This window comes from Eschscholzia californica, unplaced genomic scaffold (genome assembly GCF_041429995.1).
Source record: "Eschscholzia californica isolate CP2 unplaced genomic scaffold, dmEscCali1.0.p SCAF_6, whole genome shotgun sequence".
NCBI lineage: Eukaryota > Viridiplantae > Streptophyta > Magnoliopsida > Ranunculales > Papaveraceae > Eschscholzia > Eschscholzia californica.
In genome coordinates, this window is record NW_028238483.1 from 34,138,874 (window position 1) to 34,155,565 (window position 16,692).

General features: G+C 37.2%; 1 protein-coding gene and 1 pseudogene across 1 annotated transcript; both read left to right on the forward strand.

The window, feature by feature from the left end:
* The first annotated feature begins 1,176 nt into the window (after positions 1-1,176).
* Positions 1,177-6,314, forward strand: LOC147533935 (YbaK/aminoacyl-tRNA synthetase-associated domain-containing protein). Its single transcript, XM_086649608.1, has 5 exons — positions 1,177-1,588; positions 2,616-2,693; positions 2,772-2,856; positions 5,279-5,367; positions 6,020-6,314. The coding sequence occupies exons 1-5, from the start codon at positions 1,274-1,276 to the stop codon at positions 6,164-6,166; spliced, it is 714 nt and encodes a 237-aa protein (XP_086505734.1). The 5' UTR covers positions 1,177-1,273; the 3' UTR covers positions 6,167-6,314.
* A 5,188-nt stretch (positions 6,315-11,502) lies between these two features.
* On the forward strand, positions 11,503-12,708 carry LOC147533936 (cytochrome b561 and DOMON domain-containing protein At5g47530 pseudogene; annotated as a pseudogene).
* Positions 12,709-16,692: the final 3,984 nt, after the last annotated feature.

Consider the following 16,692-nt stretch of genomic DNA (forward strand, 5'->3'; position numbering starts at 1 on the left):
TGGGTGCCCATATATATTCGCCCATTTGTGGTTCATCAGAAAGCTTAAGAGAAGAAATTCACTTCAAATCATCAATAAGGCGGAGAGAACGTATGCCGTTAGATGAGGGATCTCTAAGATCTATTACTAAGAATAAATACAAACACACACACACACACACACACACACACACACACACACACACACACACACACACACACATATATATATATATATCAGTATTTGATCAATATAAAATATAACATTAACAATCTACTGAAATATGAAAGAAGAAATGAATTGATTCCCTAAACAAACAAATAAGAAAGATTCAGACTTGAATGCAGAACTATGTCCGATAGCCGAGTCGCCCGTTACCCGACAACCCGACTCCTTTAGCGGGTGTGGGCGGGCTTTGGACAGGAGAAAAATTACCCGCCCGATCTACCCGACTACCCTAATAGCCAAAGAGAAGATCTACCCGACAACCCGACTCCTTTAGCGGGTGTGGGCGGGTGTGGGCGGGTGTGGGTAGGGGTGGGAATCGGTCCGGACCGGTCGGTACCGGACTCTAACTTCATCGAACCGGTCGACTCGGACATAAACTGTTGGTGACCACCTATTTATTCGGGCGGACTCGGACGGTCACTCTCAAGAATTCTTTGTCCATTGACCGTCCAAGACCGTTTATTTTACCGGTCCAGTCGGACACCGGATGGTCTCGGTCCGGACTTTCCAATAAATTTACTTAATTCAGACTTTATTTTTATTATCACAAATAAAATTACTTACAAATGAAGATGTTTAGCCAAGAAATCAAAAGTAAATATAAAAAAGAAAAAACACAGTTGATCATCATTTGACAAGATATAATTAAGCCATGCACTAATGTTTGGTCTTCCAGAGGACTATATGACTATAGCCAACGATCATCATATATTCATATGTCTATAAAATTCAACGGTCAACTTCTAAAAATGAGGACCGTTTAGTCGGTCAACCTATTCGGTCACTTGTACCGGTCGGTTAGCGGTCGGTCCTTCGACATAGAATTTTGACCGTGACCGTCCGCCAATTCTTTCGGGCCGGTCGGATACTGACCGTTATGACCATCGGGGGTCCATGGACACTTTTTATCTCGGTCGAACGGGTCGGATAACGGTCTTCCGGATCTTTTTCCCACCCCTAGGTGTGGGCGGGTGTGGGCGGGTGTGGGTAATAACTCACGCCCACTGTGTCACTCGTTCCCCTTCTCTAATACTCATTTCGTCGAAGAGAGAAGAAGAAGAAGAGAATGGAAGAAGCTAATAATGCTGGTTTAGCAGATCTAGAAAAGGTACAACTCCAAATCCTGAAACGCATAACAGAATTAGAAGTCGCTCATTTACCTGATCAATTCTCATCCACCCTTTCTCTCTCATCCAACAACGAACAAGAAGAAAAAGATTCCACCACTGAATCACGTCTATCCTCCATACTTGTTAACAATGGCGTTCGTGATTTCTTGTTTAAAAGAGTCCCATCTGATTATTATGATAGACCCTTTGAAGCTAGACGACAACTTCTTCATGCTTCTTCCATTCATCATCTCTGCAAAAGCATCGTCATGGTACTTACTACCCTCTCTCCTTTACATTCTTCAATTTCCCTATTTCCTTTCCCAATTTTTGTTGTTGTGGGTTCTAATTTCTATTACTACTAGATTAGATTATTAAAACTTGTTTCAGGGGTTTTGTCAGGTTTCTATTATACTAGTTTGCGAAATTCTGCAAATCTTTGCTCTATCACTTTTTAATCCCACATTCATAGTTGTATAATCTAATTAAGATTATAAGGTACAGAGTTGGCCTTAAGGGTGTCCCATTTGGGTAATTAGTATTTATTTTCTAGACTGAGAACTCAAACATATTTTAGTTAACACCCTGTCAGATTCCTACTGTCGACTGGGCCGTGCCAAGCTGAGCTCGGCTGGCATTTTGATTCAAAGATAGTCTAATAAGGTTTAATGCACTTACATCTATAGCTTGTTGTAACACCCCATGACCCCAAGCCTTAGCAGTTATCGATATTACCCCCGCTTTGACCACCTCACACAGGTATGGGGTTTTATTCTTGGCCAAGGCATCACGAGCCCACCCAAAAGACCTCAGTACTTACTAAGCTTGAGCGTACACCTATAGCCCAGTCTCTGGACACTCTTGCGAGCAATGTGGGACTATTACACTTGTGGACCTTATATTGACCATCCCATCCCTTAGCCGTAGGATCTGTAACGCATCAAACGAGTGTTGCTATCAAATCAGTCGGCCCATACATTTGCGGTTTTCTCCACCCATTTGTTTAGTAGAACAAGGACTCTCTGGGTTTTCCTCTTTTTGAATGGTAAATGTTTCTTTGAATCAACCATTGACTTTGAGAGGTCACTTGGTGAGTCTGTGGCATTCTCATACTCGTGTAGGTGACTGTCGACTGACTTCTTTGTCTATCTCAATCTTACCAAAGTTAAGTCTTTTGAGATCCTAAATACCTTCTTTAGAAACTAACTTGTTTTCTGGTGACTTGACCAATGAGTTTGCTTCACTCTCCTGTTGTTGAAGTAAATCAGTAATACTTTGATTTTTTTTTTGTCTGCTCAGGTCAACACTCAAGCCATTGACAGTGTAACTGATTGCAGTAATCGCAATAATTCAAAGTATTATGTCGTTGTTGTTCAGGTATTCAAAATTTGTTTACCATTTAGTTATCTTTTCTTTGCAACTCTTTGGACACAATTTGTTTTGTCTTATGTGTAGTATACTGCACGATTGAATGCTGATGCTGTAAAGAACTTTTTGTACTCACTCAACGATGGCAAGATACCAAAAAAGAGATTCAACAGTAAGTGGGTCTTTATGAGCATCCTGTACTTGCAATCTTCATTTGAATCATCGATTGTGTGCTGTATTATTTCAAGGTGGTAACACATTTTCTTTCTAGGTAATGTCTAAAATTAGGTCCCAACCCCATAATTATGTTTCCAACAATCCAACCCCAAGTCCAGCACTCCAGCTCCCATGTCGGTCGTCGCAAAAAATCAAGATGTAAGGCTCTTCATTGTAGAACCATAAACGCAGTCAAAGTAAATGCCACGTACGTCAAACAACAATGATCTTGGAGATCAGGAGTAGAAATTAAATCAAACAAATGATAATTTTATTTAGTCGTCAAATCTACAATCTTTCATGATGTCGGCCCGGAGGTCGGAAAATTTTAATAAATATAACTACTAGTCTACTAGTACTACCAACAGTCTAAGAGATCGAACTCAAATCAACTACCTTCTAAGAAGGAAATAAAAAGTAAGATAGAATCCTCTGAGAGGACGACTTAGGAACCAAGTAGGCAGCCTTGGTCTCTAGGCCTGAAGAACGATATGTTAGTTCAGATTTCAGAACCTAACAAGTAAATTTCCGAATCCGTAGGGCTTTGTGAGACATTTTTGAGATCCATCGAATTCAAAAGCAGTAATATAAATTATACTAATATTTAAGTAAGACAATAATGTCATAGTTGACAATATATGAAAAACCAAGTAATCATAAATGAGGTTGTAAGTTGGTGTCCAGTCGTGAAAAGAAGTGTATCCCCTCCAATTCCATAATCCTCGTTGAATGAAATTGTGAACTACAAGGCTACTAATCAGTACTAGTACCTATCTGTTTGCATCGATCCAAGACACCCAATACCTGGCCAAAACCTCAATATACCTCCCTATGCGAACCCCACCTGCGTCACATCAATCGATAGATAGGGTCGATCCAATTACCAAACTCACAGTACTTTACCAACTCTTCATTATCATACACCCACATGTTCAATAATCATACCAAACACATACAACTATCATAATATCAACGTATGAGCATGCAGAAATGAAAATACGAGGGTAATGAAACTGCATATCCTCCTCAAGCTCCCAAGTAACCTAGGGTAGTGAAGTTCTATATGCTATTAATCGAGTTATCTTAATCTCACGTATTTTGAAAGCGCTGAAACGCGGAAGACAATGGACTCCTTTCAGACCGTGAAGTACTCAGGCTAGTTGACACTTGACACAATAAACTAATTTACCCACCTACCAATAGTTCTATTTTTCCTTTCTTACTGAACTGTAGCATGCCTTTCATAAGTGACACCTTGAATAACATATGGTCCCTAACACTGAACTCTGATTTTTGTCGTCGCTCGGTACTTTTCTGGCGACTTTAAGTTGCCGGAGCCTGTCCAGAATTGATGCAATCTTTTCAAATGTGTGAGGATCATCTGTGCTCGTTCTAGCTTAGCATTTATTGCCTCTGTCCAACACTACGGTGGTCGACAGTGGCCCCCTGCATAAAACCTCGAATATTGCCATGCCAATGCTAGATTAATAACTGTAATCGTATGCAAACTCCACTAGAGGCAAGTCATCCTGCCAACTTCCTCCAAGACCGAGTATCGAATAACGTAACATGTCTTTAAGTATTCCATTGACTCACCCTTCGGGCCATTCTCTCAAGTATTCCATTCACTCCTGCTCAATACGGGTTACCTTGTTCTAATGAATGAAGAGAATAAATCGTGAATGCTGTTGCTAGTGAAATTTATATTCAATATCCTGATCTTTAGTGGAACCTCTATAGATGCTTTTGTCTAATGACATACTAATTTACGTTATGTCCTCGGGCCTGATATGCTTGTAATGGCATGTTCAGACTGTTGTCAAAATTTTCCTTGTTGAGTCACCAGTCCTGGACTGCGTAAAATAACAGAAACCTTGATGCGAAAAAGACAATTATTTTTTTTTCTTTTGAAAATTTTGAATTAATCTTTATTGAGAAAGGGAAAAGACAATTATGCCGTTGGGGTTACCTGCTAACCTTTTAAATATCTTAAAATCAGCCATTAGCTAGACAGATCCTCATCAATGACTACACCCATAAATTCTTACTGGAGTAATAGGGACCAACTTAATTCCAATAAAGTATTTATTCTTTCTAGGGGAATTAGTATTTTCACATTTGAATGATAGGTCGATCTTTTACTGGGTCAGGTTTAATAATACATTTAATCCTACAAGCTCCGCTGTAAAATAGTGTCTAATTTCTTCGACTCCTGATGAAACTTGCCTCCAAATCTGTACTTCTTAGTTCGTTGATGACTGTAAACATTTTGCACTGCTTAAAACATTTTCCAGTGTTTATAAACAGGTTCAACTGCTCATCAATAGTTTTGAGTGCGTTAAAACTTTGAAGTAACAGTTTTGATATTTTGTACACAGTGAGGCTTGCACCTGAGTTGGAATCACAGACATTGACTGGATATGAGCACAACGGAGTTACATGTGTTGGCATGAAAACAAACATTCCGGTAATTCAAATATTTTTGGCGCAGTTCTTTTATTTTGTTGGAAATGTTAAGATTCGAACCCTGGTCTCTCCATGGGAATGACATGCATGTTACCACTCAACCAACGTGAGCTTCACAAAAAAGTTGTAGACAAAATAGAAATTGCTGCAGTTCTTTTAGTGCTGGGATTTTTCTTCGGAAATTGTTGATGCGCTAATATAACGAATGATAACTAGCACAAAAGTAACGTGAAGTTTGACATAAATGTAAACTTTAAACATAAAATATGAAAGCTCGGTGACACAAATTCTCCACGTCTAAGTAACTTATGTCATCTTAACAAAAAAAAAAAAAGTAACTTATGTCAACGACAACTGGAACAACAAAATTCATCCTATATGATTCTGCATTGGTTAGGATATAGACAGTTTTAGAAATCTAGCTTTAACAATTTCATGTAGTGGTTATTTAAGACGTCGAAGTGAAAGAGTATCTTACTTGGGTTTTCAGTTTTGAGCTATGATCGCTATTTAATTTCAACAATCAAATATAAATTGCTAGAATAACATTTTGCTTAATTTGAAATTCGAAAGTATCAAATCGGAAGTATTGGTTAATACTTTATCGAAGTGAACCTTTTGTTGTTAATTGAGGAGAAACCGTTTGATTTCAGGTGATATTGGATGAGGCAATTACAAAGCTTGATCCTGATTTCTTTTGGTTGGGAGGTGGAGAGATTGATCTAAAACTAGGTATAAGGACCTCTGAATTCATTAATTATGTTAAACCTTTTATAGTCAGCTGTAGTAGTACCTCTTGATTACCAAAAAGTTCACAGTGGATTACATCAACAACTAAAGACCCAAAATGTAGCACTACTCCATCATTTCTAGCCATTTTTATGGGATTCTCATGTATTAGATCATGCATATTATTAATCCATTCATTTTCTTTTTATTTGGTTTTTAGATTTAGGTTTAGTTTAGCTATTTGTTTCCTTCACTTTGAGACACATTCTTGAAGTTTAATTTTATTTCCTTTCCTACTTTATCCTTTAGCTTGTTTTGAAAATACAAACACACGAGGGATTCTCATTTATGAAGAAATCAAGTACAATATCATGAAGAATTGCCCACATGTTGATGTTTTATGTTTCGATTGCATTATTATCAAACTCATTAATTAGTCAAGGGAAACCGACAAGGCACATACGGGACCATCATCTGTTAAATTACCATATTGGCATTCACATTTTTGAATCAATACACAGAAAGGAAAAACAATATGAATGGCTTAGCATTAAACTGAAATTTATGTTACCCATTGACTAAGAAATACAAAATCAAGATTCACTCAAGTTAATCATTGTGACCGACTGTTTTAACGTAAAATAAGTTAATAAAAAACAGTGAAAATTAGAATAAATAGTGCAGTAACAATAAATGCAAGAATACGTACTTCTATAATCTCATAGTCTTTACTTCACAGTAACTCAGGGATCTAATGCCATAGAGATGAAAATGAAAGAGAAATAAGTCAGTGTCAATGTTGTCTCTTTGAGAATGATTCCGGTGGTGGATCTAAATAAGGGCGAGGGGGTGGGGGGTAGGCTCACTTCAACCCTACTTAAAACCCTGTAACTTCGTTGAAAGGGTCGGGATCCAGAGCAATGTGGGATAACTTATCGCTAAGTAGGATATGATTGCTTTGGAGAGAGCCACGAGTCTAAATTATAAGCGAGAGGCTAGTAACTTGACATGTCAAAGCGTTTTTAGTGACCGTGAGAGCTTATGTCACCAACAAAACCCCCTACCTACGCCTTTGGATGTCAAAAGCACAAGCAATCTTGACTCTACGACCCGGGCTAATTTGCACCCTACCTGCATGCATGCTTTTGCCATGCATATAATTCCATGTCGAGTATCAGTTCTCTATTGTCAATATCCCCTAACTACTTTTTCATGTAGAACAATCAAAAATAGACAAGCATGATATGTGTGTTACCTCTATTTTAGCTATCTGTCCAATATATGACACTATTATTCCCCATTCGTTCTTGCAATTTCAATCATTATCAGTATTAATACATTATGTCTTTCAATAATGCATAGAAGTCAGAAGAGAATACTGAACAATTTGAAGAAACTGCATAAATACATTATGAACACTTTATATCTAGATACATTATAAATTGAATAAGCTCTATAACTATCGTCTTCAAAGACATCTTGGACGCTAAACACTATATAAAGACTCTTAAGGCCAAACCATCTATAGAGCTTAAAATCCATTTATTTGTATCTTTACTTTATTACATCCTTAATTATTTCCACTGATAATCGAATCTGAGAGCTCGGGTTTCAGAATAGGTGTCCAATCACTGCAACAAGAGGTAGTGGAGTGACAGCTTAAAGTTATGGCTTGGTTTTTGTGAAAATTTCACTAGGTTGGGTATTGAGTGGGACTTAATATTGGTTTGTTTCTAGGAATATTTAGCAGTCTATGTGTACTAACTTCCAGTCTAAGTACTAGAATTATTAGTCTTTGAATTATACTAGTTTTTACATATATATTCATGGAACTAACATGGATGATTAGGTAAAATTGAAGAAGTAGGAGAGAGAAAACTGAGGTGAAAGAGGAGAAGATATATGGGAGAGATGCATGGAATAAAAGTTAGGGTTTAGTATTGTTTAGTTGTGGGAAGGAGGATGTGTCATTGGTAAAGAATAATCTAGGTTAAACCCAGTTTGCATGCTGCTTCTATCATGATCAGGAACATGAATCAAACCCGAAGAAACACCTAATATGCTTTTGTTTGATTCTTCCATATCGTCGGTCTTGAGCTTACTCTGCTTAGAGTTACTTGAATTTTTTGTGCTATTTCCACCTAGTAGTTCTTCATGTTCTCCTCTTCGATCCTTTTCCTGTTCCCTTCTATTCGATGTGAAAATCATCATAGCCTTCTTATCATGATCATCAATGGATTTCTCAAAATCCTGCATTTATTACGAAGGGTTAACTCTATTAAATTCGAAATTTCAACCACTATATATTGCAGCTAGTTTCCATTTATCTCAGTGTTCGTATGTATACTTATATATAAACACAGAGACATAAACACCAACCTTATTGTTAGGAAAGAAATTATAGCTTTGTGTACCACCAATAGACTGATCCTTCTCCATTAGTCTTAGATGACGGCCGTTGCATGCGTGCATTGAAAGATAGATGATGAAGGAGAAGAGAAGAAGAGAAGCTATGTTGGACATGCTATATAAGTGTGGTAGAGAAGAGAGTAACAAAATCTAGAGAGGAAGAATGAGAGAGAGAGTAGTGAGTATTGGGTGGGTTAGGTTTAATACCTAGTCATAGTATTTGTAGGACAAAATGGAATTGAAACAATTAATGAAGCATTAAATGTTGGTTTTTGTAGCGGCGCGGAATGAAATTTTTACTTACAAGCAGTAAGATTCGAACACTGGTCACTCTAATATATAGAAAAGTATTGATGAGATATTTTCGAGTGTCAAAATGAATAATAACCAAATTAAACTTAGTCTTCATAGAGATTACATCACTATTCAGAATAGATAGGAGAAAATTTAGCTTATCATGCCATTTATACAAGTCATGCCTAATCTAACCCTTTTTAGCAATCAAGTAAGCACAAGAGTCTGCTATCCTATGGACATATATACAACAAAAGTTGGTGCATAAATTCAAACACATTGTCCATGCGATATCAATGGAAACTAAGATGGGTGCTCAGTGGACATCCAAACTTGGAATCCAGACTTAGAAGCAACTCCTCATTGACCTTGCAAATCTCCACATTCGATCTAATATCAAATGAAAATAACATGTCAAAATATCTCTATGTATGTCCGAGTTTGTCAAAGATAACTATTGCCACTTTCATTTCTTTCTTGATTATTTTAAGGGAAATGCCAAAGTTACAAAAGATTTTGACAAAAGATAGTTCTCAGCTGATGTGGCGGTTGTGGTTTGAAACTTTGACCAAATCTAGGTCGTTGAGAGATGAATAACACAACCGCCACATCAGCTGAGAACTTTCTTTTGTCAAAATCCTTTGTAACTCTAGCATCTCACTACTGATGGGAATCGAACTTGGACCTTCAGAATTTGTGTGTGTGTGTGTTTTACCGACTGAACTATAAGTTGTTAGCAGAATACTACTTTCATATGATAGAGAACCATACTAATAAACCATATTGAATATGGAGGTGTATGGAATTACTTGTCCACCATGTGGCGCCGCAACAAATAGTATAGCATGTCTCCCACAAAAAAGGGGTAGACAAAAATTTGGCAAATGATGGAGAAGAGGGACAGAGACAAATGGTGAAGCAGTGGTTGGCCCAGCTTGCCGGAGACATGGAAAAAGATAATACATGCTCTAGCGCTATCATGGACCACATGTTAAAACCTTGCTCCACACCCATCCTTCCTATACTTGAAAATAATGCTCAAGACCTTAGGAATGCCTTAAGTAAATTTAAACTGGTGCGGTAGGAAAGAATTTAGAGTATATATAAATGTGTGTGTTTTATGAGAATTGAAGTATTTAATGAACAAGAGTCGGACGCTCGTTTTATTATTGTGTTTCTCGGTGTATATATATATATATATATACACACACAATTTCCTTCGGGAATGACATAATTCATCTTATTATTATGAAGGAAAACGTGAGCTAGTCTAAATTTCCTGCTAGCAATGAGAGCATTAAGAATGAAAAATTGAGAACTTGAGATAGTACATCTATTTCCAAGACTGGTTTGCCGCCCAACTTAGAATTATGCATATCCCTACATGACCTTCTCCTTTTGTGCCCCTCACTCGAATTATACCTTTTTGAAATTTGTTGATCCGAAGAGACGATGATGAGGTTGGATGGACACTTATTGTCATCTCTTCTTGGTCAAAGGTTGGTTTACTTAAGAGTGCTCGGCCAATTTCCACTTGAAAATTCTTTTGCATTTTCTAAGACGCTTTTTGATCAAACCCTTCTTGTATTGCTTAAACCTCGACAATTAAACTAACTTCTGCTAAACCTTGAAAATTTTATTACGCTAATTTGCTCATGAACAACGGCTTAATAATGTTGTAACATCCTCCAGATCTTGTAGTCGCATATGAAATATATTACTTATGCAAACCTGATACATCTTGGGGTTGTCTACTGGATTTGAGATTGTCGATGTTATGTGTAATTTTCTTTAGATATGTTTGCATCATGCTAAGTGAATATGGAAACAATAAGAAACTTGAAGATATGAAAGAGCAAAGGAGCTTCATTCTTACAAGGAAGTTGAAAGAGTAGCCACTAAAACCTCCGATATGAAAGAGAAAGGAGCTGATCCTTATGATAATATGTAGTAGCGGTTCCACATTGACAGAAATATTTCCAACGTGACAGATAAAATAGACCGAAACCCGGAATTTGGAACTATTAAGGGCAGGCCCCGTGCACATGCACTAGGCCCATTACCCAGGCCCGTTAAGAACGCTCCAGCTGAGAGCTCCAGCCGAGACTCCCATCGAACTAGACTGACCATATTGACTAATCAATATGGCAAGTTTAGTTCGGTGGAGTCTCGGCTCGAGCGTCTTTGTCGGGCTTGTGTAATGGGCCTAGTGCATGTGCAAGGGGCGGTGCCCTTAATAAGAACAATTATGTGTAATGGTTATCAGATTTTCTTTTCTGAGAATCTGAAATTGTTAGGAGTGACTTGCTTAAGAAGTTCTCCCGCCATTTGCTATTTTATGAATCAACTTGCTTTAGAAGTTCTAAAAACCATGAATTCAGTTGGGTCATTGAATTCTACTGCAATTAGGAGTAACTAGAAATAGAAACTAACTGAATTTGTTGTTTCCAGGATCCTACTTGAAACAACCCCACTACACTAGAGAATTAGAAAGTTTACATGTCGGTTAGAGATGGGAAATTGAAATCCAACTAGGTTTAGGAACAAATCTCTTCTTAACATATATAAATAGAACAACAACCCCACTACACTATAGAATCCATATTACTTCATTACTTGCGACTACTACCTCTCTACTCTTCCACCACTTTTAAGTTCTTGATTGATCATCACCACAAGGTACCATCCATCAATCAATATGAAGATGTGTTCTTCTCTTTTCAAATCACCTCTTTTCCTTCTCACTTTCATTCTTCTTCTCTTCTTTTCATCTTCATCCTCTGCTCAACCACTTCAACAAACTTGCTCCAACTATTCTTTTGCCCAAGACGAAACCCCCCGTGTTTACAACTTCTGCAATGATCTTCCCGCTCTCGACTCTTTCATTCACTGGAATTTCAATCAATCAACCAGAATTGTTGATATCGCTTATCGACACGCAAACATCACTTCTTCAATGTGGGTCGCATGGGCAATCAATCCTACTAAAACTGGTATGGTTGGAGCCCAAGCTTTTGTTGCTTTACAAGGTCCCAATGGTTCAATGCGTGCCTACTCTTCCCCATTGAATAGTTACAAAACCCAACTCCAAGAAGGAACTCTTAGTTTCCCTGTTCATGATATATCTTCAACCTACGCCAATAACGAGATCACTATATTTGCAACATTTGAACTTCCGGACGATAACATTACAACTATAAATCAGTTATGGCAAGATGGACCTCTTCTTGACGGAATAACTCCTGGGATGCACCGTATTTCAGGACCCAATGTTCGATCTTTTGGTTCTCTTAATCTTCTCTCAGGATACATATCAAAACCAGCAAAAGGAGGAGCAAGTCCAAGAATTAAACTCAAGAATGTACATGGGGTTGTGAATGCCGTGAGTTGGGGAACACTAATGCCGTTGGGTGCAATAATTGCAAGGTATTTGAAGAGATTGGACTCCACAAGTCCGGCATGGTTTTACTTGCACATAGCATGTCAGACGACTGCTTATGCAGTTGGTGTTGGTGGGTGGGCAACTGGTCTTGTGTTGGGTAAGAAATCTTCGGGCATTCAATACGACGCTCACAGGTATATCGGCATTGTTCTCTTTGCTCTCGCTACACTACAGGTCCTTGCAATGCGTCTAAGGCCAAAACCAGACCACAAGTACAGATGCTACTGGAATGTCTATCATCAATTGACGGGTTATATCGTGATTGTGTTGAGTGTATTGAACGTTTTTAAAGGTATTGACATATTAGACCCCGAGAAGAAGTGGAAGAATATCTACATCGCAGTTATATCTACCTTGGGTGCCATAGCCGTTGCTCTAGAACTTATTTCTTGGTCCGTAATTATCAAAAGGAAGAACGAGAGCGCCACGACTGCCACTGAACTACCAACCCCTGATGTCATGGTCTAGATTTTACAATTATGTACTGAAGTCTTGATGTAACAAGCATGTTGGAATTCATGTTTTATTATTTTGGATTAGATTCCTCTGATATGTCTCCATACTTTTCTGTTTTGATAATTGGAAAGTGTAGTTGAATTTTAAACTGAATATACATCATTTATTTTCGTATCCTTCAATCTAGCTGATATTTCTACTTGAACAACATCGTTTTAAGAATCATTTGTTTTTAGATATCCTTGAATTGTTTTTCTTTCTTTTACTTCGCTGGGCCGTCTTCATTTATTTCAGTCATGTGTAAAAGATTGATCATTTGTGCAATAGGGCAACCGTTCATAAAACACAGATAAGACCAAATCAAATGGGTTCTCTAGGTTCTTCCTGCAGATGCATACCCTGAGGAAATCAGGGAAAAAGTTAACTTAATGGTTGATGTAAAATCCATCTCACATTTCCCATGAAGTGGGCTAGTGTCTCATCTACCCGTGAAACCATACCCTGCTGAGTATTCAAAAGTTGACCTTCATCCAACTTGTACTCTGTCAGTACAGGTTGATCTTCATCCAACTTGTCAATTGCTTTGGAAGATCGTTGTAATGACTCACTCATATTTATAGAGTGGTTTAGAGTACCTCTAATGCAGAACTCAAAAAAATTCTAGTTGTCATGTGTGTCAAGTCTGAGTCGAGATTCTATTTCCTAGATGACACAATTGAGATCATTTGTTCAAAAGACGTCTCTAATGCTACACTCTAAAAATTTAAAAATTACTTTGTTGTCATTTCCTAGATGAATAATTTTTTTTTAATGTAGATGCGGCAATGGAGATCCTCAAATAGCGGATATCTTCTTGAGACATCTTATAATTTTTTATTTTGAAAATGAGCTACGATTTACGTTAGTCATTAAATGGCATTGATACATCATCATTCATGAAGATGTGATAAGTCCCGTCTATGTTAAACCATTAATCAAAGGGTCCTAAAGCCCATCAAACTTATTATTTATACCTTTAATAACTCAAATTCTATAATCGTGGATAGGGGTGTACACGAGCCGAGCTCTTAACGAGCTGCTCGAGCTCGGCTCGACTATTGCTCGAGCTCGACTCGACTATTGCTCGTCCTCGACTCGAATATTAACGAGCACGAGCTTAACACGAGCCCAAAATCATGCTCGTTTATGTAAACGAGCGGAGCTTGATCATTCTTTAGTGTATCATGAGCTACTCGTGAACAACTCGTTTAACATACTCTTATAGTATTGTAGTACATATTTACGTATTAGTATTGAAACTTGTACATGAACTATCAACCATTAAAAAGTTATCGGAATATGAATCATTAATCATTATTATTGTACGTGACAAATGATCATTGAGGTATTTTGATAATTTAGAAAGTTTCCATTTGAAGTATTTTGATAAACGAGCTTAAAAGAATGCGAGCTCGAGCTCTTTCAAACTTACACGAACCGAGCTTGAACAAGTGGACAATTACTCGAACGAGCTCGAGCTTAAAAGAATGCGAGCTCGAGCTCTTTCAAACTTACACGAACCGAGCTTGAACAAGTGGAGAATTACTCGAACGAGCTCGAGCTCGACAGTCAAATACACGAACCGAGCTTGAACATCTTACTACTCGGCTCGACTCGACTCGGGTTCACCCTAATCGTGGATTCCACCTTTTCTGGAAATCGAACTTGTGAACTCCAGGATTTTAGAAGTTATGTCAACACTGTCAACACTATCAACCACTTGGACAACCAAGTCTTGACTTAGAATTAAATGTTGTTACATTATCTCAGACCCAAATTAAGTTTTGCATCGGAGATATAGATGGGAAATTTGATCAAAACTCCCTAAAAATTTTGGACTTTGGTTAAAAATGATTAATTAATTTTTTTTAATCTTTAGCTCCCTGGGTATTTTTTAACTTGCAACACCTTGCGACAACTGCTTTGGAGTAGGTATTGGAGCGCCTTGCAACACCTTACAACTGCTTTGCAACACCTTACAACTGCTTTGCAACGTCTTGCAACACATGTGCGATGTCTTACAACGACTTGCAATACCTTTGTAAAAGATATTTAGTTTTTAACCAAACAAAATACAAATATTTAGGGGGTTTAACAAAAAAAATACAAAATTTGAATTTTTAACAAAAAAATTTTAACTTGTCTTTTTAACTAAAAAAAGTTTAAAATTGAATCTTCGCCCTTATTTCACCTAGAATCTCAAAATGAATTTAGGATTGTATAATTGGACTATTAATCCATCTGGGCTTTACTTGTTTATTTGAGTTATCGAATGCAAAAATTACCCTGGTAGAATTGTATCTCAAAAGTTAAAACAAGTCTTCTTCTAAAATATATATTTGTTATTTTAGGTGGAAAGATATTCTGGATACAAATATTTGTTCGTAGATTAGACTTTGTTAGAAGAATATAATCAGGCAAAACAGTTGAATTTAGGAATCACTCGTATTTAGATTTCTGATGCACATCTATAAAAAAAAAGAGACAACCCTAAACAATTCTCCAACATACTCTATTTGATTAGTGACATATTCCAAATTAGTCTAGGGATGGATTCAAAGTCATTCAATTCTGACTAGTTCAAACTACTTAAACATATTACACTGTCATTTTTTATAAGCGAAAATGTATTAGATTAACGTGTTGAGAAGACACTAAAGACACACGACATGGTCCACCAAACTCCAAAAGACGAAGAAACTGTATCCAATACGACTTTATCTTGTCCTAATCATCGTATTGCTTAAAGTTTAGGAAAAGCTATACAAACTTCTATATACACAAGTCTAATCTCTTCCTCATCTACAAAGGAGGACAGATTGAAGTTCTCTTTGTTATTGACAACCCTAATATACCACATATATCGGACCATCACTTTATAGCAATCTGGCAGGATAAGACCAAAAAAATGATCCATGATAAATTAAAAAGCGAACAAAAAGTATAATCAATCCGCGTCCTGGGACTTCCACAGTCCCACTTAAACCGCATGTGAGAAAAACAAGGATTTCTCTCATCTCAAATGTTCAGACACGTGAAAAGAGTTTCTCTCACATGAGACAGATTGTGTAGCCTTGTTGAAAAGAGAAACTAAGCTTGTGATACACAAAGGTTCTTTTTGAAAAAGTAATCACTAGGTCGTTTTAAAACTTCAAATTTTCTCTTTATTTGAAAAGTAAATTTAAGCCACTATCATTTCTTTAATACATTGGAGTATTTTATTTGGAATAGGAGCACAGGCCAGGTCTTATGGTTAGACATATATTTTGGTCAATGGTGTTTATGTTAAAAAATATTTTGGTCATGAACTCTCATATCAATTTGCCTCTATAAATACATGATGGAATATAGAGATGAAACTCACAACCACAAGCATATCACTACACCTCACGGAAACTAGTATAAAGATTTCAGTTTCTTATTTATCTTTGTTCAATTGATTGATTGCTATGGCGACTGCTAACAACAAAAACACGACGATGTTTACTTCTTTTGTGTTGGCTCTAGTATTTGTAACCCTAATGAGTGATTTTGCCAATGCTAGTACTTTCACAGTGTGGAAGCATGAGGGTTGCAAAGGTCCTAAAGCATCAACCCATGTCTGTGGATCATGTTGGAACATTCCCTTCAATGGTGGATACAGTTTTGACTTCACTAAACAACCCATTAGATTCTACAACCAGATTCATTGTGGAGGTCCTGTTGTTTTCCGTCTTAACTCCGATGTTCGTAAATGTAACAGGTTTCCGTGGAAGAGTCTCAAAATGGTATGCTAGAGGAATTAACCCCAACGAACCGACCAAGTTGTTGAAGCATGATTGATTACCTCATGCATGACTGTGCGTATTTTATAATAAAGGTCTAAGTATATATAACATGTACGTACCGATAGTGTGGACGTTTGTATTTTTTATTCTAAATGTGTGTGTTTGATGCGAATTGAAGTATTTAATAAAC

Excerpts from the sequence above, each read along its gene's own strand:
- LOC147533935 (XM_086649608.1), top strand. The coding sequence starts at position 1,274 with ATGGAAGAAGCTAATAATGCTGGTTTAGCAGATCTAGAAAAGGTACAA. Across the intron at positions 1,589-2,615 it reads TCTGCAAAAGCATCGTCATG|GTCAACACTCAAGCCATTGA; the intron begins GTACTTACTACC and ends TTGTCTGCTCAG. Across the intron at positions 2,694-2,771 it reads ATTATGTCGTTGTTGTTCAG|TATACTGCACGATTGAATGC; the intron begins GTATTCAAAATT and ends TCTTATGTGTAG.